Source organism: Neomonachus schauinslandi, chromosome 6 (genome assembly GCF_002201575.2).
Source record: "Neomonachus schauinslandi chromosome 6, ASM220157v2, whole genome shotgun sequence".
Lineage (NCBI taxonomy): Eukaryota > Metazoa > Chordata > Mammalia > Carnivora > Phocidae > Neomonachus > Neomonachus schauinslandi.
The window spans coordinates 123,033,854-123,059,265 of NC_058408.1; the positions used below are offsets into that span (position 1 = coordinate 123,033,854).

A 25,412-nucleotide genomic window follows, 5' to 3' on the forward strand; every position below is an offset into this window, starting at 1 on the left:
GTTAAGCACTGGGTTGGATGTTAGGCTGTCGGATCTTTGGGGCTCCTTATAGACCTGGGACTCTATGATTCCATAATTTTCCATCAAAACTCGGGGTACTTAGCAGATGTCATTTGCTTTGTTTTCTTTTCTTTTTTAGAACTTGGGAGAGAAGGATGAATTTGTTCTCATTTGTTAACTAAGCAGCTTGCTTGAGTTTTGGTTTTTTTTTTTTCCCCCCTTGGCTTTTGATCAGATAGATTTTAAAGGTCAGGACAGGATCTTTATTTATTTATTTATTTATTTTTATCTTTTCACTGCAAAGGAATCTTCTGGTCAACTGTTGAGACTTGCTGACTGATTGGCAAAGTGAAGTTAATAAGTACTCTGTAACCTAGGGAGTTCTGGAAAGTGGTCCAACAGGTCAGTCACCAGACTTGATATGTTGGTCAGCATTTCTTAGTGTGATAAGATTTAATTAGTGCCTAAGAGGAACTCAACTGTCTGATTTATTGCAATCTTGATCAGTGACAGAAAAAAAATAGTAAGCATCCGTGAAGGTTGTGGTTTGGTTTTGGTTGTTGCGCTGTAGAGGAAGATATGTCATTGATGTCTGTAGCCCTGCGGTTTTCATTAAGGGCTATATAGGTCTGTCCATGTCCAGGAAATCATTATATTTAGGCCAGTAGAAAGAGATTTTAGACTTATCTTCCCAAGGCATTTCTTCTAGAAAAGGGAAGTATGTTGGATAATTTATTTTGCTCACCACTGCCATAAACAATACCAATCTCAAGATTACCCTCCGCTGACAAAATTGATCCTAGTTGGAATGGGTAGCAGGGCTAAAGTCAGAGAGGAATGAGTAACCATGCACCATCAATAATTTATCTTCCCCTCTTCCCCACCCCCACTGACCCTCAAGTATCCATTTTAACAATTCTCTCTCCAGGAAGCCTTCCCTTCCCCGATTCCTCCACACCCTCCACCTCAGATTAGATTAGACATTGCTGTATGGACTTTCATAGAACGTTGTGCTTCCCCATCACCCTGAACTCTAATTGCTTTTATATCATTGTATCTTCTTTTCGTCACTATAAACACTGTGAGTATGGAGACTATATCTGTCTTGTTTAGCTCTGTATCTCTACCTAAAACCGTGTATGTGCCTGGCACATGGAAGATACTTAATAAGTGTCTGATAAATAGATGAGTGGATGGATGGATGGATGGATGGAATATCACATCTCCACTGTAGTCAAATGCCTAATGGATTTGGGCATTCTTAAAATTAGGATGGGCACTCTTATTTTCAAATGAGTAGAACATCGTTCCCTTTTCAAGAAGTAAACATGAACGTGAAATTAGTCAAGAGTCCAAGTATTTTAGAAATACTCTTACCTGAGGCATAATCCCTTTGAGGAACACTCGGAGGTGCTTTGACTTTCAGCCTATAGAGAACAACCATTAGACAAATGGTCAGTGAGTAGGACAACTGTTGTCAAGGCCCATAACAGAAGCAGAGATAGAGATAACAGACAGATAACTAATAGAATAATGGCTTCTTTTGGACCCATCACATTGAAAAGTTAAATGTATTGTAAATGGAGTGAAGCCATTAACCAGAGGTCTCCCACCTCCCTCATCTCCTCAGTATGTGATGGGCCTGTCACTTGGCAAAGGTGAAGTTCAGTGGTGGAAGGGTTCTGAGAGGTCAGAATACTAGAAAGCACAGAGTTCAGAGGTTCAAGGAAGAGAAATGTTGATTGGTTGATAGGACGGTAAGAGAAGATGAACTCTATTTTAATAAATAATAAATGCTTTAAATATCAAGAAAAATTTTAGCTATAACAGAGCACTTGGTTGTAGGTTGGACTGAGATTATTTAGGCACTATTTAAGAAGTGCCAAATAAGTGAGCAGTGAGCATCTCCAAGTTGGGGATTGTGATACTTAGCTTATTTAGAAGTTGAACTGTTTCAAGCAATTTCAAAACTACTTTAGTATCTTTATGCATGTATAAAATGTTTGAATATTCACAATCCTTCCCCCTCACTAAAAGAAGAAAGTTAAAATTACGTTTTAAAAATGTTTCCCAATTTTTAGGCTTACTATAAGTTCTGATAACACCTCCCATTCTATTATTTGAAATGGGTAAGTTTTCTAGTAAATTATTATTCTTAACAATAGTTGCCCATTTTATTTAAAAATGATTTGCTTAATGAAATTTAGTATGTATAAATAAAACCTACATCCAGTAGCCTTTATTTCCTAAAACATCACATCCTTTTTTAGAAGCAGGGCATAGGTTAACCATTACATGCAAAACATATTTCATTTCTTGTGGGAAAAAAGCAGTACAGAAATTCATGTCTGATTACAAAAAAATTAGCCTGATAAACCAGAATTTTAATGTTGCAAAAATAACAATATTTATATTTGCATAGAAATTCTGCTTTTTGTTTCCCCAAAGGTTCTCAGATCGATTATTTCATTCAATTCTCATAGCAAGCCAGCATGGGCTGGGAAGATATTATCATTAGATTTCTGATGAGGTCCAGAGAGAAAGATTAGCCACGGTGTTATGGGGGGAGAAAGCACAAAAACAAACAAGGAACAGTGCCGGGTCTGTTCCTGGACCAGTACAATTTCGAGAAACACAAACCAACCATTACCCATTATTGCCATCATTTCATAAGAGAAAAGAAAGGGTATTTTAATACCCAAAATGTCTTAAGGTTATCATCTCGGGATAAAAGACAGACTCAGGAAGGGACAGACTCAGGAAGGGACAGACTCAGGAAGGGACAGACTCAGGAAGGGACTGGTGGTCACTGAACACCGACCAGGAATAAAAGCTGTGGTTTGGGCCTCACTTAGCAGCCAGCAGCTGCATGCCAACCCCCAACGCTTCAAGGTCCTTATTTTCTCATTTGGCCATGGACCAGTGACAACTCTGTCACGGTCTTGTGTTAAGAAACCAGTGTGTTCAACCGTGCTTCCTCCTTTCAAGGTAGCACCTGTTGCCTGGCAACGAGTAAGAGGGTAACAGCAGGTCACTCAGAAGCGAAGGGCCACTGACTTCACCCAGGGTAACGACTATGGCAGCCATATTTTCCAAGCTGAGAGGAAACATGGTTTGTCAAGTTTAAGTGTATTTTGGGAACAATAGGCATAATAAAATAGAAACTGTCTGAAAAACTTTGAGCTCCGTGGCTACTCTAAGTATGCCTGACCATGGAATAGAGAGACGTTTTACACAGAGGCTTCATATTATTGAAAAAACTGGTGTATTGTAAGACTAACAACTGTGGGATAATTAATCTAGAATTGCTAGCGATTAAAACAATGACTAGCAGGGTTATCTCATTTCAATGAGATTCTGCATGTGTCAGAAATACTAAATGAGAATAATCACACAGCTCTCTCCACCACAGGACAGAACATGAGGACAAATTCTCCTCCTCTAGGAGATGCCCCACAAGCAGAAGACCATTTTAACTATTTTATGATAATCACTTAAACATATTGAGACTCATTTGCATTTTATAGTCTAAAAACACCATAAAATATGATTTCTTACTTTCAAGTTTAACAAAGACCAAAAAGAATGAAGACACTGTTCTGAAGGCATAGGGAAATGATTTGCTTTTTGATACTTAGCTTATTTAGAAGTTGAACTGTTTCAAGCAATCTCAAAACTACTTTAGTATCTTTATGCATGTATAAAATGTTTGAATACTCACAATCCTTCCCCCTCACTAAAAGACAAAATGGTACAAAATTTTTGGAAAGCAGTATCAATATTAATGGTACAAAATTTTTGGAAAGCCATTTGATAGCATCAATAAAAATTTCAATGGCATAAATTCTTCCATCTAGAAATTTCATTTTAGGAGTTTAGCTTTCTGGTATACTCAAAATATGTAAAAATTATTTATTGAAATGTTATTTATGAGAGTTAAGCTGAAAGAAATGGCCACAAAATTTTTAGTGATCTTATCAAATTGTCCTCCAAGAATATGTCAGTTTAAACTCCCACATTTCTTTCCGATATCTGGTTAAATGAAGGATAATACATTTATAGCAGACTATTAATAAGCTGTTCAAAAAAAATATATACCCTATTTTTACATACCATCAAAGACGTCCATGATATAGCATTAAGTAAAACCACTAAGCAAAGCAAGTTGGTAGAATGGTTTATGAAGTATGTCGCCATTCATGATGAAAATGTGTGTGTGTATAGGTATGTACTATATCACATACATACAGATATATATACCAGACTCATTCATGACAATGTCTATTTTCCTGGAGTTGGTTGAAGTGGGAACATGGAGAAGTGGGAGATTTTGACTTTATGCGATTCTGAACTCTTTGATTTTTTTTCCTGGTGAATCTCTACTTCTTTCACTTTCTGGATAAAAGAACGTAAACAAAAACTTAATGGAATACCATTTCCTCTTTCCTCTTAGATTTTGAGTGGCAAATACAGGTATGTACAATTTTTATCTTTTTTTAAAAAAAAAAAGCTTAAGAGTTTTTGATGTGCAGGAAGATTTGAAAGTCTAGCTTTCCCTCTCCAAGTACCAGTTGAAAACACTATTTTAAGGCCATAATTGAAAAAGCAAAAATTGAAATATGGAAAACAGGTATGGCATCCTAAGGATGCTAAGACTGTGTTCTTCTAACTTCTCTTTTGGATTTCTCGAAGCGTGTCCTAGTGGATTTTAACTAAATAGTTATAGAAACTGATTATCCTGTTTCTATAAACGTCTTTGTTGACATTTGCTGGCACCTTGAGTGGTAGAGCTCACTTTTACTGCAGTGAGAGGAAAAAGCAAAGTGTCCTGAGTATCACCCCATTCATTTTCCATGTTTCCTGAATATGGATCTTACTACCATGGACTCTAGCCATGAGTAAGAAAGGGTTACATGCTAAAGAGGCTGCAACTCCTCACTTGGGTAACAGAGAACTTTGTTCTCTTCCACCTAGCACAGGCTAGAATAATGTGTTATTTATATAAACGAGTGCTTATATAGTGCTATGGAGTTTAACTTACTTTTTGATTTTGTTCATTATTCCACCTTCATTGTTCTTGATATCGTGGACCATCTTTTGAAGTTGCCTGCAAGAAACAAATTAAACATAAAATATTAATAACTAGGTTGATTTAAAAAAAAAGTCTTCTGTCCTTCTTGAATACAAAAAGAAAAAAGACCTACAATAAACCCCTCAAACGGTGTGAATCATATTATATTTAATTAAGTTGACCATCTGCTACTTGAGTAAAGGGAAAGTGTGACTGATTCTGTAAGGAATGTGGTCATTGGGCCATGTCCCTGTCCCTGCCCATTGGATATCTGGGCCAGGCTCAGGCTCTGAAGACAAATTGTGGTTTCTAGATCTGTCCATTCTGAGGACACATGTGAGGCAAAAGCCCTCTGATCAACCTCACTATTCACCACTGATTGTCCTTAGAGCATTCACATTGCAAGATGGAGCTACCTTGAAGGACACATGAGCTGAAATCAGGTCCAAGATTTTTTTTTGGTGAACTTTACTAGGTAGAATCTGGAAAAACTGTCACCAAAAAGTTGTACATACACAGAAGCCATAAAGAAAATGATTAATGAATCTGGCTGCATACACATTTGGAAACTCTGTAGAACAAAAAGTAATATGCACAAGATCAAAAGATAAATGATGTGCTGGAAGAAATATCTGTGACACAATAATAATAATGACTCCGTGTTTTGATTGACAGAGAAATCTTATGACTCAGCAAAGTAATTATTAATAATTTAATAGGAAATGGGCAAAAGATGTGAACACATAGCAAGCAGAAAAGGACAAGTGGCCAACAGACTAATGAGAAGATATTTAACATTACTTATATTTAAAGAAATCTAAATCAAAGCAACAATGAGACATGTTCTACTTATCAGATTGGCAGAACTTAACGTGATAATACCCTGGGTAGATGGGGGTACAAGAATACAGATACTCTTGGGAATGCACATTGTTACAATCAATACCTGTTAAATTTTAAAACCTGCATGCCTTTTGACCCAGAAATTCTACTGCTAGCAATTTACCATTATAAACATGGTCATAAAACCATACCATTATGTACATATAAACCTTTTGCATAATAACCATAATCCTTCCTGCCTCCCCACTGAAAAAAAACTGGAAACAACCTAAATGCCCATCAATCATTAAAAGGGAACTAGTTACGTAGACTTTGATAAAGCCATACAATGGACTACCACAGAACTTTAAAAAAAAGAAAAAAAAGAAACACATACCCGTATTGCTGACACATAAAAAAAATCCCCAACACATACTAAGTTAAACAAAACGGTGAAGGAGAAAAAGCAAAAAAGGAAGAAAGGAATGGAAGTTCAGAATAATGTGTATCACATATTTTTTTCTGTGGGATGCGAAAGGACACGTATATTCCTATGAGCCAGTACATGCATAGCTTTTTAGAAGGACATGCAAGCAGTTATTCAAAGATTGTTTTCCAAGGCAATGGAGTGTCCTCATACAAATTAGAAAAAGGTACCCCTTTCTTCTGGGTGGGCACCTGCGTGGCGGCAGGGCACACAGCCTGGCAAACAGTCAAGGAAGGAATAGATTTCAGCCTCTACTTGTCCTCATAGCTGAGCGCCCTTGTATCGACTGTGGAGTGAAAGCTGGCGGCTCGAGGGGGGATGGGGGCCTCCGTTTTATAAAAAGCAAACTTCCTCTTTACAATGAAGATTTTTCTGTATGATTTGAATGTTCATAGCTTGTGCATATATCATTTCTATCATGTTTTATATGGATATATAAAGAAAAATGTGAACAGGGTCAGAGTACAGGGCCATGGTTTTTCTCTTCATAATAACTTTCTGACTTAAAAATATGTACTTATATTTATATATATTTACATGTAAATATATATTCATGTGTCATGTACGAAATATACATACTTAATTTTATATTGTATATAAAAATGATGTATATAAATATATAAAATATATTTCTTATTTATATTTATATACACCTAAATTATAGATATAATAAATTTTATATATATATGTGTATATATATATATATATACAATTTCACACGGTTCTGTCCTCAAAGAGTAAGATAGTTGAATTCAGTTTTCAGGGAAGCCTTTCCTTTGTTCTGAGGAAACAATGTGCTTGGGCCCTATAGTTAGCAAAATGTAAATCTCGTACACAGCCATTGTTCTCGGAGAAAATTGTGATTTCCCATAAACCTGATTGCAGATTTCTCTAACTCTGGGAGATAGGCCTTGCATTGGGTAATATGAACAGTGTTGCACAATTAAGTTTGGCAGAGGTCTATGAAACCCTGTTGACTAGGGGGAATCTGGAGGAACATTCCCTGGCTCTGCGTGGATTTAGGACACGCGTGTTGCCAAGCTCTTCGGCGTGGATGGAGCAGTTAGAGCATGGGAGGCAGCTTGCTGGAGGAGTGCTGCCTGGCCTGCCTGTTGGCGTCTCTGCTGCTGAGTGTTAATTTAAGGCTAACTAACCCACCGAGGCTGATGTTCTGCTGTAGTTGTTGACTGAGAGCCGTTGGGCACTGAGGGGTGGGGTGAGATTTACTGGGTAGGGATAGACCCTCCTCCCCTCAACCATTCTGGCAAGAGGAAGACTCTCAAATAAGGAATGGGAACTTGCACTGGGGATTTTAGGGAGCTCTCTCCCCTTCCAGGTCTAATGGACTGTTAGGAGCTAATCCTGAAGAGCATAGACCAACCTGAAGGATATTCATTGGTGGGCAGGTGGGGAGGGATACAAGAGTGGCTGGGTTTGGGCTCCGTCTCTGAGAAGAGCCCTACCTGGCACCATCACTAGCCATTTGCAATGAGAGAATTCCTCCAATTGCCCCTGAATATTCAGTGGTATCCTGGCGGTTGTTGTACCCTGGCCTCAGCCGGGCTGTGGGGAAAGGTGTGTTCCATGGGCTTGGAGGAGCGAAGCGCAGAGGGAAGACAGGCTGGAGGGCAGAGTAGAAGGATAAGAGAAACTTCTTTCAGGACAACCTTAAGCTGCATCTTGGGAAATTGTCTACAAAACTGGGGGACCCACTGAGGGGCCCATGTTGGGATGTGGGGAGAGGTCAGTGCCAAGTGGTAATTTGTATAACAGAGGAAATGAGACCATATTTTATATCCCCAGTTAGGGAGGCTGCACTCACTAATTCCATTCATATGAGAACTCAGCAAAGCCCCAGGTTCAGCAGCAAGAGAAGAAAGAATGGATGAGGGAGAAGGGGGACCACCTGCCCATCTGAGACACACAGAGGGATCCTAGAGCTGGACCCTTGAGTTGCCTCAGAACGCCACAGGATTCTAGAATTTGTTCACATATATCCTGCACCAAACCCCTATCTCCTTTTCCTGCAGAACTCTAGGGAATCTCTGAGACAGGGGAATGGGGGAAAATGAAAGATAAGCGGTCTGGGCGTGGAGAGAAGGAGAGATTGAGAGAGAGAGAGAAGTTGGAATGGTTTGATTGGGAGGCAATTCAATAGTTTCCAGTGCAGAACAGAAGGCAACTCTGGCTGTAAGCTGACTGTAATCGAAAAAAACACCTTCAGGCTGAATTAATCCTTAACTAGGTTCAAGGACAAAAGGAGTCAGAATAAAGGATGCTCTCTGAAGTTTGTCAAGAATGGGACACAGAGTAAGGGGCTGATTTGTATAAGTAACTTTGCTGCAGGTGTAGATAAACAGATGTAAACTGTTGCAAGAGTTTGATGTGATTTTGTCATTTGCTCAACTTGGTATCTGATGCTTTTTGGCCCTTCCTAATTTCTTTTCATTATATATTATTAAAATAATTATAATTATAATTTGTAATTATGGCACATTGTTGAATTGTTTCATAAACTATACATTTTGTGTGCAAAATTTTTCTCCTCCCTCCTCCTCTCGTTCACACAAATCCTGATGCCCACAGACTGTCAGTTACAGCCACCAAACTTCTGTTACCTGGAAAAACACAGTGTCCCCCAAACCAAGATGTGATGATGCTCTCAGCTCATTTTATCAAACAGTCTGTGTGATGCACATCAACTGTGTGATGCACACCTTTCCTCCTCTCTGGCATCCACTTTGGAGCATTTTTTTGCTCTACTACAACATAAAGCATATGCAAAAGGAATATACAGGTGGACTGTTCCCAGATTTAAGTACCAGCTGTCTCACTGTGATAAGTCATGGTTAGGTGAAAATAAGCATAAAACAGCTTCTCTTTGATTAGTCCTTTCAGAGATATCCTTCCATGGATGGCAGAGAATAATAGGATCACAATTTAATTTTTAAAATTGTGAAGACACAGCCATGTTCACGTAACAAAAATAAAATTAAGAACAAAACTTACCTGATATATGTTTTAAAAAGATGTTAATATGGTAATTCCTACCAAAATAACACCAGCATTTTTCACAGAGCTAGAACAAACAATTCTAAAATTTGTATGGAACCAGAAAAGACCCTGAATAGCCAAAGGAAAATTGAAAAAGAAAAGCAAAGCAGAAGGCATCACAATTTTGGACTTCAAGTTTGTATGACAAAGCTGTAATCATCAAGATAGTATGGTACCAGCACAAAATAGACACATAGATCGATGAAAGAGAATAGGGAACCTAGAAATGGACCCATAACTATATGGACAACTAATCTTCAATGAAACAGGAAAGAATATCCAATGGGAAAAAGACTGTGTCTTCAACAAATGGTGTTGGGAAAACTGGACAGCCATATGCAGAAGAAAGAAACTGGACCACTTTCGTACACCATACACAAAAATAAAGTAAAAATGGATGAAAGACCTAAATGTGAGACAGGAATCCATCAAAATCCTAGAGGAGAACACAGGCAGCAACCTCTTTGACCTCGGCTGCAACAGCTTCTTACTAGACACGTCTCCAAAGGCAAGAGAAACAAAAGCAAAAATGAACTATTGGGACTTCATCAAGATAAAAAGTTTCTGCACAGCAAAGGAAACAATCAACAAAACGAAAAGGCAACCCACGGAATGGAAGAAGATATTTGCAAATGATATATCAGATAAAGGGCTAGTATCCAAAATCTATAAAAAATTTATCAAACTCAACACCCCCAAAATAAACAATCCCGTCAAGAAATGGGCAGAAGACATGAACAGACATTTATCCAAAGAAGACATACAAATGGCCAACAGACACATGAAAAATGCTCAACATCACTCATTATCAGGGAAATACAAATCAAAACCACAATGAGATATCACCTCACACCAGTCAGAATGGCTCAAATTAACAATTCAGGAAGCATCAGATGTTGAGGATGCAGAGAAAGGGGAACCCTCTTACATTGTTGGTGGTAATGAAAAATGGTGCAGCCTCTCTGAAGGACAGTATGGAGGTTCCTCAAAAAGTTAAAAATAGGACGACCATATGACTCAGCGATTGCACTATTAGGTATTTATAAAGAGGACATAAACATAGTGATTCAAAGGGAGACACATGCACCCCAATATTTATAGCAGCAATGTCCACGATAGCCAAAATATGGAAAGAGCCCAGATGTCCATCAACAGATAAATGGATAGAGAAGATGTGGTATATATATAAATGGAATATTATTCAGTCATCTAAAAGAATGAAATCTTGCCACTTGCAATGATGTGGATGGAACAAGAGAGTATTATGCTAAGCGAAATAAGTTGGTCAGAGAAAGACACCATATGATTTCACTCATATGTGGAATTTAAGAAACAAAGCAGATGAACATAGAAGAAGGGAAGGAAGAATAAAACAAGACGAAAACAGAGAGGGAGGCAAATCATAAGAGACTCTTAATTCTAAGGAACAAACTGAGGGTTGCTGGAGGGGAGGTGGGTGGGGGAATGGGGGAACTGGGTGATGGGCATTAAGGAGGGCACTTGATGGAATGAGCACTGGGTGTTATATGCAACTGATGAATCACTAAATTCTACCCTTGAAACTAGAACTAACTTGAATTTAAATAAAATCTTGAAAAAAAGAAAAGAAACAAAAGATGTTAATACATATTTTTAAGCAGCATGGCATTTCAGCATTTTAAAATAGTAAGCTAATTATACAAATAATTATAATTTAGTATATAAAATATAATACTCATATAAACCAAATCATACATTCACTCCTTTGTCACTGATTTAAAATTTTTTTCAAGCTTTTGAATTAATGTCAACAAGCTTAGTTTTTAACAACATCCTGAAGCTGTGTGCCCCAGGCTGAGCCTGGATCTCAAAAGATTTAGATCCCACAAGTTCTGAGTTGGACAAATCATTGTTTGAAAGTTCCCAGCAGTTTTTTGCCTTCAAAGAAGCGGCTTCCCACCTTCAACTGCACCTGAATCCGGGAGAGGGCTATTGAAACGCAGAAGGTGGGCCCCGCCCCCAGAGCTTCTGATTGGGTAGGTCCAGAGTGGGTCGGATAATTTGCATTTCTAACCATTTGCTTGGGGCTGACTTTACTGGTCAGGAGGCGACCCTCCACTCCCTTTTGTGCTGTGGGCCTTTCAGTTGTGCCTAAATTAAGCAAATAGATGCTTGGGGAAAACTCCTGAATCCCAGTGCGAAGTTTCAGACAAGGAAGCTGAGCGGTCAGTTCAACAACCTCACTGGGGCGTGGGTTTTCCTGGGTTGTCCCTCCTTTGTGGGACTCTGGGCTTTTCTCTGTGTGGATTTAGACTACCCTCTGCCTGTATATTTTTATTTATTTGAGAGTCATGTGCTTTCTACCTGAGCCATAGTCTGCGGAAGCAGCAGAGTGGTGATGGGCATGGGGGGTGGGGGCGGTGAAGGATGAAAGTGCCCCTCCCATTTGCAACAGTGAAAAAGGGACTGGACCTGCTTGGCGCAGAGCCGCAAGGTAGGGACCATTTGGTGACCTTGGGCCTAAGACATGACCATATCCCTGTCTGTGAGAAACGGGCTGTCACTCAGTCTGCAAAGACTCTCCTCCAGAACAGGATTCGAGGAAGATGAGCCATGTGGGTCACAGGACTTGGGCTTTGCTACCTGGATGTTTCCCGTCTTCCTGGGGCCTCCTGGTTGTTGGTCCCTCCACAGGTTGACCTCTAGAAGGATTTCTACAGTGCAGAGGTGAGCTGGCCTTTAGAATGGTCTATGGCTGGGAGCAAAGCTGGGAAGACCTGAAGAAGGATCCAGGACACTGAGCGAAGCCTGGTCTAGTAGTAAATATAAATCATTCTCTGTGTTATGCTTCCTTTCTGTTATTCCCCAAATTTCAGCAGAGACTTACTACGTGTTAATAAGTCTGTTGGGTTGTGTGGAAATGAGGAAAGGGCCTGTGGCCAAAGGTGGAAAGAGCCTCAGGATGCCATCTGGGAGGGGGGGAATGGCTCCAAGAAGACCGGCTCATGGATCTGGAGACAAGCAAGAGCCAGGATGGAGCAGTGTGGGTTGTGTAAGCAGCCCTGGGACTCCCAGAATTCCAACGGCAGGAAATCTGGTAAAAGTGGTTATAGGGGTACTGTATTTCGAATGGCGAAAAGGAATGTGACCTTTTTTTTCTTTGGAATCCCAGGTAAGTATGGCTGGTCACATAGGTTGTACAGTTTTTAATTTTGTGACTTTATTTCTGATAAAAAAAAAAAAAGTAATATAAGTGAATAATCCTGAAAGGCTAAAAGGGCTACATATGGTATGATTCCAACTGGAATCTGGAAAAGGCAAAACTATGGAAACAGTAGAAAGATCAGTGGTTGTCATGAGTTCGGGAGGAGGAAGGGAAGGATGAATAGGTGGAACAGGGGATTTTTAGGGCAGTGAAACTATCATGGTGGCTACACGTCACAGATGTATAAAAATTTGGAAATAATACTTAAAACTTCACTCTTAATTCCAGCCTCCACTATTAACATTTAATTAAATAGCCTTCCAATGTTTTGCTACACATGTATATAGTAGGTAGAGATTTTACATAATTAAGATCATACTTGACATTTCATAACCTGCATTTTCCACTTATATCTCAAACATTTTTGTAAGTGACCATGATCCTGAGGCTTTGTCTGCTTAGCCAGCCAGTCTTTACCTGTACCTTTCCTCCCCCTGCAAACAGAGGGGCTTTTAATGAGCTGAAACTCCAATCTGGGTGGGTGTGACAGGGAGCAGTGAAATGTCAGGACCCCTATACTTGAGGGAGGGGAGAGAGAAGGCCAGACCAGACCCGAGCAGACCAGGATCAAGAGGTGTGGAGAAGATCTGCTGGAGGCCTTGTTTCTGCGGGCCTTGGATGGGGGGGGTTGGGCCCAAGGGGCAGGAGACAGTCCATCTCAGGTTCCCTCCTGTTCCTTCAAACCCAGATCACTCTCTGAAACAGTGCTTTCTAGAGGAGGGTCTGAAGACTACCTAACGCTAGCAACTGTAAAATGAAGATATCTACCTCGCAGTGTTGCCGTGAAGAGAATAAATAATGGATGTAAAGTGCCTGCCCACGTAGGCCTTTTCAGTTCATCGTAGAGGCTTGTCTTGCAGAAGACCCTTGGAGACCAGTTTAGACCAGGAACAAAGTCCTATCAGTGATGTGCGCTAGAGATGGGAAGGGGACGCCTTCCCACCGGGGTTGATCTCCTCCAGGCCAGAAGGTGCTCCAGGATCGGGTTTGGTTGTGGGGTGTCTCTGTTATTGTTGTTGTTTTGTCCGTGTCTTTTGGGGGAAGGGTGACGGGTGGTAGCAGGGAGGGTTGACTGAGAACACTCCCCAGCCTGACGTGGCTGATTGCTACCAACATGTGGGAATCACCCACTAACCACAGTTCTGCATAAAACGGGGTATTTATGTGCCCTGACATGAGTGGCATTTTGATCTTTAACCTACAGAAATACCTTTGCAAAAATGAATTATTTTGAGTTCTTAGGGTGCCTTTAGTACTGACAAATGCTTCCATAAAGTCAGCTGTATTCAAGTGTAAGAAGAGAACATTTTAATCAACACCAAGTGTAGTACAAGTAAAAATACTGTGCTTGTCAAAAAATTAAATTAAATTAGAAACAAAAACTCAGATTGCTGGGTCCTCAACCATCCCAATGGAATAAAAATCCCAGGTGGGGCCCAGCAATCTGCATTTTAACAACCTTCTTGGGACTGGTGATTCTTATGCACACAGGAGGCTGAGAACCTTTATTAAAAGAAGCAAGGTGGGTTTATCTGCTTCTAGGCCAGGCTTAATCGCAAAGAGCACAAGAGAAGGCCCCCCCCCACTCCCAACCTCCAGAGTATTTTCCCACCTGCCTGTATTGCTGAAATATCTTCAAGTCTTTACTCCACATGGGATGCTGAAGGCTTACACAGACACTCTCTCTCCCCAGGAAACTAACATACTGGCAAATAGGAGTTTTAGTCAATGGTGTGATGTCTGCTCTTAATAGGGAGAACAAGCAGAAAGGATGAACTGTGGGTGCCGACGATCAGGCTTTTACCTTCACGGATGCTCAGATCAATAGAAATCTGACCCAGAGATACTTTCCGTCTGCCGGCCTTCTGTTCCCTGGCAACCTGGCACCAGAGCAGGGACTCCAGCTCCAGGAGCTGAACACAAACAGCCCAGCCTTGTTCATTGAGTATTTCTGAATTGAAGGTAAGAGATTACATCGATGGGCAGTCTCCATACATCTTCTTCTTGGAGGAGGAGGAGATCTTGATTTTGGCTACCCAATAGAGTCACTTAGGGTGCTTTTAATAGTCCTCATACCCAAGGCTCCCCCACACCATTGGCTCTCAGGTGATTTTGATGTGTGGCCAAGGCTGAGAACCACTGGCAGCATTACCATTTGGAGATTCCCCAGGAAAGACCCATCAGCTAAGAGAACATGAGGAGAAGAATCCATAGATGCTGACTGCCCTTCAGAAAGGTGTCTGCAGGTTGAGAGCAGCCCCGGGATGGAGAGGGACAGAACAGATGCAGGAAGGATGGATTGGTGGACGCAGGGCTCCATCAGAATCAAGGGAGCACTGGGAAGGCGGCTGCACGTGGATAGTTTGGCCAGATCACCAAAAACTAGTCTCAGAAAATTCCTATTTTACAAAATACCTTTCCAATAATTTTTATTAAATACAGGAGGTGATTTAAAAGATGGCATTAGGGCGCCTGGGTGGCTCCGTTGGTTAAGCATCTGCCTTTGGCTCAGGTCATGATTCTGGGGTCCTGGGATTGAGCCCCGCATTGGGCTCCCCCTGCTCTGTGGGGAGACTGCTTCTCCCTCTCCCTCTGCCTGCCACTCCCCCTGCTTGTGCTCTCTCTCTGTCAAATAAATAAATAAGATCTTAAAAAAAAAAAAAGATGAGGAAACCTATTTAAAAAAATAAAATAAAAGATGGTATTATCTGCAAGAAGTATATTTTTTGAAATTTAGTAGAAAAACAAAAGGATCAGAAAACATCTTGCTTTCCTTTTAGCTCCTTAATGCATTCATAGAGGACCCTGAAAGGCAGGTTTTAGAAGGTTTTTGCACTTAGATCTCTCCAGGAAAGGTGGAATGCAAAGCAGTGTTAATCAGAGAAAATCCTTGCTTAATCTGTATTTAGGAATGGATTAAAGAGGGTCTTAGACAAAAGAGACTCTTGCAAACAGAAAGAGCAGATAAATCCTTCCTTCTTCTTCCTCCCCAAATCTTAACCGAGGTTGGGGCTGGAGCTTTATCTTTTCAGTATCCGTGGGGCTGGTCCTCTGTGTGTGAGGGCTTGTCAGGGCCCTTCTCAGCTCCTGTTCCTAAACCCCAGCTTGCACCAGGCCACATCCTCCTCAAGAGCCTGTAGCAGCTCCACGGTGTCTCCCGAATAATCCTGCTTTTTCCTTTGGCTCAGAGTTATTCACTCACTCAGAGCTCCTGGCACCCTGCTGACGGCCGGCTCTTTCCTGTGAATTATCTACATCTACTTGGTTCCATACCTTAGAACATTTGTGCTCTCCTCACATCTGGCTGGTACCTCCAACATATATGTTCCTAAGATCGTTCTGGAGTAGCAATCTCTCTAACATTTTCCTTGATATATATATAGAGAAGCGAAGAAGACATCCATTCTCTTAACTACTTTACACGATGAAGGAATTTTTAAAAACATAAAGATCATCACTAGGTCTGCTGATCCTTTATCTGACTTTCTCCTTTCTTAGGTGTTTAAATGATGTCCTATTATTGACTCTGGATTTCTTTTTAAGATGCTACTCATCATTTCTGTAGTATCTTTTATTTTTGCTGTTGAAATTTCAACACAAGCATATTATAGAAAGTTGAAGACTTCTGATAAGGGAGAGACTAAGAAGACAATACAATTTATAATCTGGTACCCTTATCCTTAGGCTTGAAACCTCTGGGCTTTTTTTGGACCCTTTCTTTCTGTCTGACTCTCTGTGTCCCATCATCACTTGTGTCAGTTCACCTCTGGATGACCTTACCTGTCTCTGTCTCCTCATGCTCGCTCCTGTGGTCACAGCCATTGTGATCCTGCGGGCAATGGACGACGCCCGTGGCCGCCCCTCTGGTCTCCGTCCTTCCATCTCTCCCCTCCTCCAAAGGCATTTTCTTACATTGCCCCTCTTCATCGTGCCACCCCACGCATGAGGGGTCTTCAAGGTCTCCCCATTTCCCACATGATGAAATACAAACTCATTTGCTTGGCATTCAAAGACCCTCATAATTTGGATCCAACAGACATTTTTAGACATAATTAACCCACAGTTAATTATGGTTAACTGTTAATCATAGCAACTGCTATGAACCCACAGTTGTTCTCATTCCATCCCCTCAGTCCAAGGCCCAGCTTAAGTGGCTCCTTCCCCCTTCCAGATAATTTCTCTGGCACAGGAAGGAGGCCACTTAGGACCGGAGTCCAGAGAGGTCGATTCTACTCTAATCTCTGCTGCTTCCTGGCTGTGCCCATCTGAGCAATTTTTGTTGCCACTCAGTGCCTCATTTTCTCTCGTAAACTGAGAAGACTGGATTCCAGGGATGCTCAGGTCTTCCGAAGCTCTGCATTTTATTTCTGTCTACCCTGGATTTCTAGCACGTCCGACAGTACTACAGATTGGTCGTGTCATCTCCAGGGCTAACAGCTACTTCTGAACTGTGATCTGGCTCATGGGACATCTTTTCTATGCTGTAGCTTAAACTTTCTTTCCTAAACTCAAAATAGTTTTGTTGCTTCAGTTTATGGAAGGAATCCACGTGGATCTCTAGAAATTTGTATGATACATACATGTAAAAATAGAAAGTATCCTTTGCTGGGCATGGGGCAGATCAGAGGTCTCTGAGGACCTGGCTGACTTGAGGTCTTAAGCTGAAGTGTCCTGGGAGCTGGACCCTGCTGGGAAAATGGGAATCCACCAAGCAAAAGAGTGAGGAAGAGCAGCTGCAGGCAGGAACCGCAAGGGCAAAGGCTGAGATGTGAGACTTTCTGCCATGTTTGGGGACTGGTGAAAAGCTGAGAGCAGCAGGATGTGGGGTGTTGGGGAAGGGTGTGATCAAAGATGAGGCTGGAGGCTGGGGACAGGGAGTCAAGGGCCTTGTTAGGTCAAGGAGATGGGTTATAGGCAGCAGGAAACCCATGAAAACCCACCCTGATTAGGGGCGGAGAATGGAGCAGCGCCTCAGGGTGGGGACACTGGTGGCCAGGCGACCAGTAGAAAAGCCCAGCCCGAGGTAGGGGGATACTAGAGGGATGACATCAAGATGCCCTTTAGGGCCTCAGCTGGGCAGAAGGAAGAACTGATGACTGCAAGGTGGACCATCCTGGGGTCTGAGGCAAAATAAATCGGCAGTACTGGTCCTGTCTTCATTTAAAATGTCAACATCTTGTTCATCATGAACTTTTTTTTTTTTTTGGTCCTTCATTTTGATTTTTAAAATACTATCTTAAAATACTATTTGTCTTGGGGCACCTGGGTGGCTCAGTTGTTAAGCATCTGCCTTCGGCTCAGGTCATGATCCCAGGGTCCTGGGATCGAGCCCTGCATCAGGCTCCCTGCTCAGTGGGAAGCCTGCTTCTCCCTCTCCCACTCCCCCTGCTTGTGTTCCCTCTCTCACTGTCTCTCTCTCTGTCAAATAAATAAATAAAATCTTTAAAAAAAATACTATTTATCTTAATTTACAGGTGGGGGACCTGCATTTGTTTTCTTTAGTCCACAAGTACTCCGTGAATACACACTGAGAAAGGCACGTGCAGGACAGAGCTAATGAAACTGAACACAGATCCTTCCCTCTGTAAATGCAGGAAAGGGGTCCCTTCTGCCCCCAAATCACATGACAACAACCTTCTGACTTATGTGAAACCAGAGGACTGGGGGATTCTCCGATTCACACAAAATATCTTCCTTTTGGATAATTTCTGTCTCAAAGCTGAAGTCTCTGGTTACAAATTGTCATCTTGAAACAGAATGCCTCTTTTTAGTGACTGTTCTGCTATTTGCATGCAGCAGAGCCTGTCCAATTGGGGCTCCCCTCCTCTGCCTCGCCACAGCCTCTGCTAGTCCCAGCTCAGGGTTCTAGTCCCGGCTCAGCATCCTGATGCCCCTCCTTCCTGTGTTATCATTGGTGCTATATTTAGATTTGCAAATTCAGCAGCCGAGGGGTCCATGCTGGAGATGGCACGGAAGTTCTGACAGCCCCTTCCATGGTGGAGGAAGCCTCCCAAGGCGGAGGTAACACCCCCCCCCCCATGTCCCAGATGCAGATCCTCAGGCCCAGAGAGATCATGATGCTTGTCTCAGACCATACAGCTTGGGAACTCCGACTCCTAGGTTTACCTGTCATTAAGGTAGTCACAGATACTTGGCAGTGGGAAAATCTTTAGGAATATCCTGGGTCAATCCCCTCTTGTTATAAGGGAGGAAACTAAGTTCTAGAGAAATGTTGCCTTTGCCCCAAGATTGATTAGCTAAAGATTTCCCCAGTCCTTTCCATCACACCCTGTTCTTTCCCTTTCCACACACTGCTGGAGGCTCCTGCCAGAGGCTCAGCTTTTCCATGGCAGGGACTGTTCTACATTTTTGTGCCTCGGTTACAGTGCAAGCCCAGGAAGCAGGGCCGGTGTCAGACTCGGATCATCAACAGCAGCAGCAGGAGAAGCCTGCTGTGTGAGAATACACACATGTATTATGTGCCCGGTGCTTTGCACGCATTACCTCAGCTAGCCCTCACAACCCTGTGAGGTAGGTCCTTTATTATCCTCATTGCTTCTTGTGGTGAAAAAATAACCACATGACATAAGATGGATCATCTTCATTACTTCTAAGTGTCTAGATCTGTACTGGATTCACATAGACATTGTATATTCACATGGTTGTGATGATCTCAGTTTTTGTAGATGAGAAAATATTTGCTCAGAGAAGTTAAGTAATTTGCCCCAGGTCCTACACTTAGTAAATGACAGCTGGGATTGAAAACCAGGGCTTTTAGGGCGCCTGGGTGGCTCAGTTGGTTAAGCAACTGCCTTCGGCTCAGGTCATGATCCTGGAGTCCCGGGATCGAGTCCCGCATCGGGCTCCCTGCTTGGCGGGGAGTCTGCTTCTCCCTCTGACCCTCCTCCCTCTCGTGCTCTCTGTCTCTCATTCTCTCTCTCGCAAACAAATAAATAAAATCTTTAAAAAACAAAAACAAAAACAAACCAGGGCTTTTGACTCCAGAGCCCATGCTCCCAACCAGCCCTGGATAACCTGTGCTGGCTTGTTTCAGCCTGACCCCTCACGTGGGCTTGTGGTGGGCTTCAGCACGTGCTTCTTTGGGCACTTCTGCCTCCCTGTCCCTAGAGAAGACATCCAATCCCTCTACCAACCAAGCAGTTTTTACTGGGGACACGTGTGCCCCACTACTGCCCTGCTGCTGGTCCCCAAGAACTGACTTGTTGCCAGAGGGGAGTACGGGCTCCTAGGGGTCTTGTTCGGTCTTTAGGGAGGGGCAGAGAACAAAGAGGAAGGGACAGATGGTAGGAGAAGTGGGAGAGAGTAGTGCAGGCAGGTGAGGGGAGGGCAGGAATGTGGTTGGGGGCCCTCTGGAGTCTGAGCCATGTTGAGAGCCAGAGTGGCTGGACTCACCAGAGCACCATGTCCCCATGAGTCCCTTCTCAGCGCCCTAGTCAGAAAAACCACCTAGGAGCCCTGGAGTAGAGAACTGCGTGCCCCTACCTGCGAGCATCTCACTGTCAGGGTTCTTAACCAGCCATTAACCAGAGAAAGTAACGTGCAAGTTTCTCCAAACACTCTACCATTTCTTTCTTTCTTTTTCCCACTGAGATCTGCAAATATTTTGTGGTCGTCTTCGGCGTGTCTGAACTGCTGATCTGGGTTATAAGCAGACACAAACTGGGCTGACTTGGCACAAGCAGAAGTAGGGATAATCCTACTAATACCCTGAATCCTTTAAAAAAAAAAAAATCGTGACACGCTTTACCCTATCAGAGGCAGCTAGGCGTGGGACGCGGCATCCTGATGAGATGGCAAGGAAAATACGCTAAACTAGTTTTAAAAAGTTCTTAGAAGATTTGCCACTTGGTGTGACAGTATAATCTGTCACAGCTCTTCCCCCTTCCTGGTCTGCGGGGCCTGCAGGGATGCAGCCCTTTCCTTCCTCTGAGCACCGAGGCAACCTTGCTGGTCCCTGCACTCAGCCAGTCATGCAGCAGGGAGGGGCTTGGGTAAAGGGAAATTTCTTCCCCAAAATGATACACAAGAAGATTGCAAAACTCAAAAAAGTTCCAGGAGGCTCCTGTATCCACAGATGACAGACTGTCTGTTTGGAAGAGTCCCCAGAGGTCATGTTATTTAATCCTGTCACCATGCTCAGCTTTGGTATGCTCTTGGTTCTAACATGGTGCACACGGCAGAAATTTTGCTATGTTCATGGTCTCTCCTCCACCAGCATGAAAATTACCATGTGGGACTGATAACTCCCAAACAATAAATCTGTAAGACGATGTGACACATAATTCTAATCACGTTTCGGAAAATGCCGAAAACCTAAGCCTACGTGATGCTAGAGAAGGAATGTGTTTCTAAGAATTTGAGCTTGTTCCTTTAAAGATTAACCTTGATGGGGGAAAAAAAATGAGTCTTGCCTATGTCTATGTAGTATAATATAATATTGTCACCCACTTGTCTGGCCATCCATCTAAAAGCAAAGATATTTTCAGGGAGTAAAGAATGATTTTGAGGGACAGTATTTCCAATACCTTGAAAAAATTAGACTCATTTAAGCTCATTTCACTGAGATCTGAGTAAAAAGATATTGGGGAATATCAGGTGTAGGGAATGAGGTGGAAAGAAGCATTGCAATTCTTAAAAACCATCCAGAAGTGCTTATTAATAATACATTTAAAAACACTTCAAAACAATATCTAATTGGTCAAACAAAAATATGATCATGGGCCCCTGAAATATAGTATTTTATGGTAAGCATGGAAAATAATTTCATTATCACTTTTTTTATTGTGGTAAAATACACATAATGAAAAATTCACAGCCTTCAGGAAATTCACAATGCTCGCCACCACCATCACTGCCTAGTTGCAGAAGGTTTACATCACCCCAAAAGGAAACCTTGTACTTGTAAAATGGTTATTAGCAGTTTTTTTCTTTTTTTTTTTTTAAAGATTTTATTAATTTATTTGTCAGAGAGAGAGAGCACACAAGCAGGGGGAGCGGCAGGTAGAGGGAGAAGTGGGTTCCTTGCTCAGCAGGACTCGATCCCAGGACCCGGGGATCATGACCTGAGCAGAAGGCAGAAGCTTAACCGACTGAGCCACCCAGGCACCCCTCATTAGCAGTTTCAAAGCAGATTTTCGGGGCTCCTGGGTGCTTCAGTCGTTAAGCGTCTGCCTTCGGCTCAGCTCATGATCCCAGGGTCCTGGGATCGAGCCCCACATCAGGCTCCCTGCTTGGCGGGGAGCCTGCTTCTCTCTCTCCCACTCCCCCTGCTTGTGTTCCCTCTTTCGCTGTGTCTCTCTCTGTCGAAAAAATAAATAAAATCTTTAAAAAAAAAAAAGCAGATTTTCCCCCATTTTATTTGGAGGTATTTGCCGAAATTGCTTTTGTTTTAATCGTGTCAAGAGGTTGTTTTCAGCATTCATCAGGTTTATTAGGCCCAGTCATCTGTAACTGGTTTGCAATGTGATCATTTTTTAATGTGGAGAGGATAGGAAATGAAAAGACCTTCTATTGTTAAAAAAAAAAAAAAGAACTTTGACCCTGAAAAGGCCGTAAAGACTGTTTAAAAGGAAAAATAGTCACATAGACATTGAGGCCCCAGTTTTCCAATGATTTGGTATTACATTTGACATTTTATTCGTGAAAATATATTTCTCATGTTTGTATTTTATTCTATCATAGTGGTTTGCGCTAGAATAAAATGACCATTTCCTTCCTGCCGGGGATCAACTGTGGACATTACGACGCTTCACGTGTTTAAGAGATTATTCTTCCACCTGCAGCTTTTTACACTTTGAACCCAGTGAAGTTAAAAAGTCAACAGCAAAAATAACAAATTGGATGGGGAGGACACTTCTTTCCACCTTTGAGCTCAGGTCTCCACCCTCCAAGGAATACCCTTAGCCACAGCCCCCCACCCCCAACTCCCTTGGCTTAGGTATGGTTTCCCTCCTCCGACCTTTCCCTCCTTCTTATCACCAGTCTCTTCCTGAACAGCGTTCCATTCTCTCAACCCAACAACTGTTGATTGAGCCACTTCTGTGTGGGAGACAAGAGCCCAGCGATCTGCCCTCCAGCCCGCAGGGGCATTGGGTATCGATAGCGCCTTTATACCTTAACCTATTACCCTTCGTGAGGTTTAATTTTGAACCAGGACTCTGAGACACACTGCCTTATCCCACGTGGGTGCCTCTCCAATGACACAATCTGGGGATTTGGGGAAAGGAAGCATCCATTGAGCTCTTCCTCTCTGTCTAACACATTCACTGCTACAACACCCCTATTATGTTGTATATTATTATAATATAGGATATTACTTTCCAGATGGAAAAGCTGAGGTGAAAAGGGATTAAGTGACCTTCTCAAAGACCACGAGCTAGGAAGTACAGAGAAGCGTTCAAACCCAGGCCTGCCTGATTTCAAAGATCATCTTCTTTCTAGTACAGCAAAAACACCTTTCTTCAATTATGCCACACTGGTCCTCTATGTTCAGTCTATGTGCAAAATCAACTCTTCTCTTTATAATTATAGCTCCCTCTCAGTTGACATAAACTATTGTGGGAGCGTTCTTTGAAAAATATGTATCTGTAGATACCAGACGTGCCTGGGTCAGCATGGAATTCAAGTCTGGACCAGGAGACACGTCAAAGCCTGAAATCCTGACGGGCATGGTTCTGCAGGGCTTCACTGGGGTTTCTCACCAGCGAATTAGTTGCCTTTTAGTTTAAAAAAAAGTGCCTAGGGAAAATACAGAATACAGACTAAGCTAGACTAAGCTTTATTGGCCAGTAAATGACACAGGGTTAATAAAGGGGGGTGGGTGGGAGCTCTCCCTTCTCCTTAGAGGCGAACAGGGAGATGGGTTCTGGAGCAGACTCTGCTGGTGTGAGCTTGGATAGTAACTTCCCCTCTCTGGGCCTCAGCTTTCTTGCCTCCAAAATAATGGAGCTAAAGAGATGACCTCTCAGGTGCTTGCCAGGAAACCTCTGTGACCTGGTGGGAGCTTCCCCACTGATGATGTCTGTGTCCTTGCATAGAGCAGGGGGAGCAGGCTCAGGGAACCTGTGGCCAGCACCGGCTACATAATTTCTGGGGCCCAGTGCAAACTGAAAATGCAGGGTCCCTTGTTCAAAATTATTAAGACTTGTAGGACTGCAAGAGCAGAGCGTTAAACCAGGCAGGGTCTCTGGGAGCATGGGGCCTGCGTGGCTGCATGACCACCCATCTCAGGAGCTCAGGGCTCTCTGCTGCACGTTCCCTCCACGGTGGGGATAAAATCAAGAGCTAGCTTGCTGGGAGACAAGGATGCCCCTGGGGTAATGCGATACTTTCTCAGGAAAGTGGCCACACCAGAGAAGTGTGGCTCATCAAGGAGAAGCAACATGCTCCTTAAGCCACTTCCTGGTCTGGCTTTTGAAGCGAGCCCTGAAAGAGCCACGAGGGACTGGGGAAAATGGCCTGCTTGGGGGTCGAGACCAGAATGCTGTTAAAGGATTGTAAACACAACAAGTCGAAAATAAGCTGCCCGCGGTCGTCCTTTCAAAAGGGAGGTGAGGCAGGACCAGCAGGAGGATGTGGGTCCACACCAGAGGAGCAGAGACTTGCAGGAGGAGCTCCGTGGGAGCAGCCAGCCCTCAGCTGGAGAACACGGTACAGGCTGGGAAGGAAGACCAGCCTGCTCCCGGATGTGTGTACAACTGGGCATGAGAACACACGAGCCAATCGGGAGGCTCACACACAGCAGAAGCGATGGACCCGAGGTATGACTCCCCGAGAGAGGGTTTGCACAGCCAGCATCAGAGCTTGGCACAAAAACCACTTCCCTACAACGTGCTGGGAGCCTTGAGGCCCCGGGACCCGGAAGCCTGCAAGCCGGGGTCCCACTTCAGGGTTCACCTCTCCCTCGATCTGGAGGCGAGACTCACGTGGGGGCTGGAATTCTACCCCACAGCAGGTAGGGCCCATTTCTGGAGCAACAGGTGTGCCATCCTCTGAACCTCTGATCCTGGGCTGGTCCCTGGAGGGCCCAGGAAGTCCAGCAAGTGTGTGCAATGAGAAAACTAAAGATGTTCCTGAGGCTTAGACATCAACAACCCTGAGCTAATAGACACAAGATCACCTGAAAGAAGGAGAATGACCCTAGGTCAGTGAGATTTAAGGGGGGCTGGCAGATGGGAATCACAAAGCCAACGACATAATATGTCTGATGGGGAAACAGTGGCAGCCCCTCTGACCACTATCCTACAGAGACAGAGTCTGGGTAAGCTGACTCAAATGGTTTCCTTGGCAAGGTCACATCTACAGGGGGCAAGAGCGTTGTCACCCCTTTGGCTCAGAAGCAGGATCTAGGGTCACCCAGGAGGCTTGAGCATCTGACATTACCGCATATGGCAGCCCCCCCGCATACATATCCTCTCACCGTTTCCAATAGCGTAAGAGAATCAGGCAAACTGTTCACCTCTGCATAAGAGCGACATGAACTTAAAGAGTCGCAGGAGGCTGGATATAGGATTACTTTACAATAGAGCGGGCATAAACTCTTTTAAGAAAAAGTTGCCTCCTCAACACCCATCCATCAGTTTCACAAAATATACACCCGTGGCCCCAGGGAGAGACCAGGCAAGAAAGGCTGACTACCACAGCAACAGCACTAACTACCCCAGGGGATGGCAGAGCTATTCCAATCCGAGCCGCGCAGACTCCGCTGCAGGATC

At 43.1% G+C, this 25,412-nt stretch overlaps 1 protein-coding gene across 3 annotated transcripts in view; it reads right to left on the bottom strand.

Annotated features, from left to right (window-relative positions):
• The window catches only part of BLNK (B cell linker), a 75,393-nt gene that overhangs the window by 43,908 nt on the left and 6,073 nt on the right, over positions 1 to 25,412 (bottom strand). For all 3 annotated transcript variants that reach the window (XM_044916112.1, XM_044916111.1, XM_044916113.1), the window contains exons 2-3: positions 5,042 to 5,107; positions 1,378 to 1,427 (exon numbers count right to left, since the gene is read on the bottom strand). In XM_044916112.1, coding sequence (XP_044772047.1) covers positions 1,378 to 1,427; positions 5,042 to 5,107 — 116 coding nt within the window. The remainder of the gene's footprint in view (positions 1 to 1,377; positions 1,428 to 5,041; positions 5,108 to 25,412) is intronic.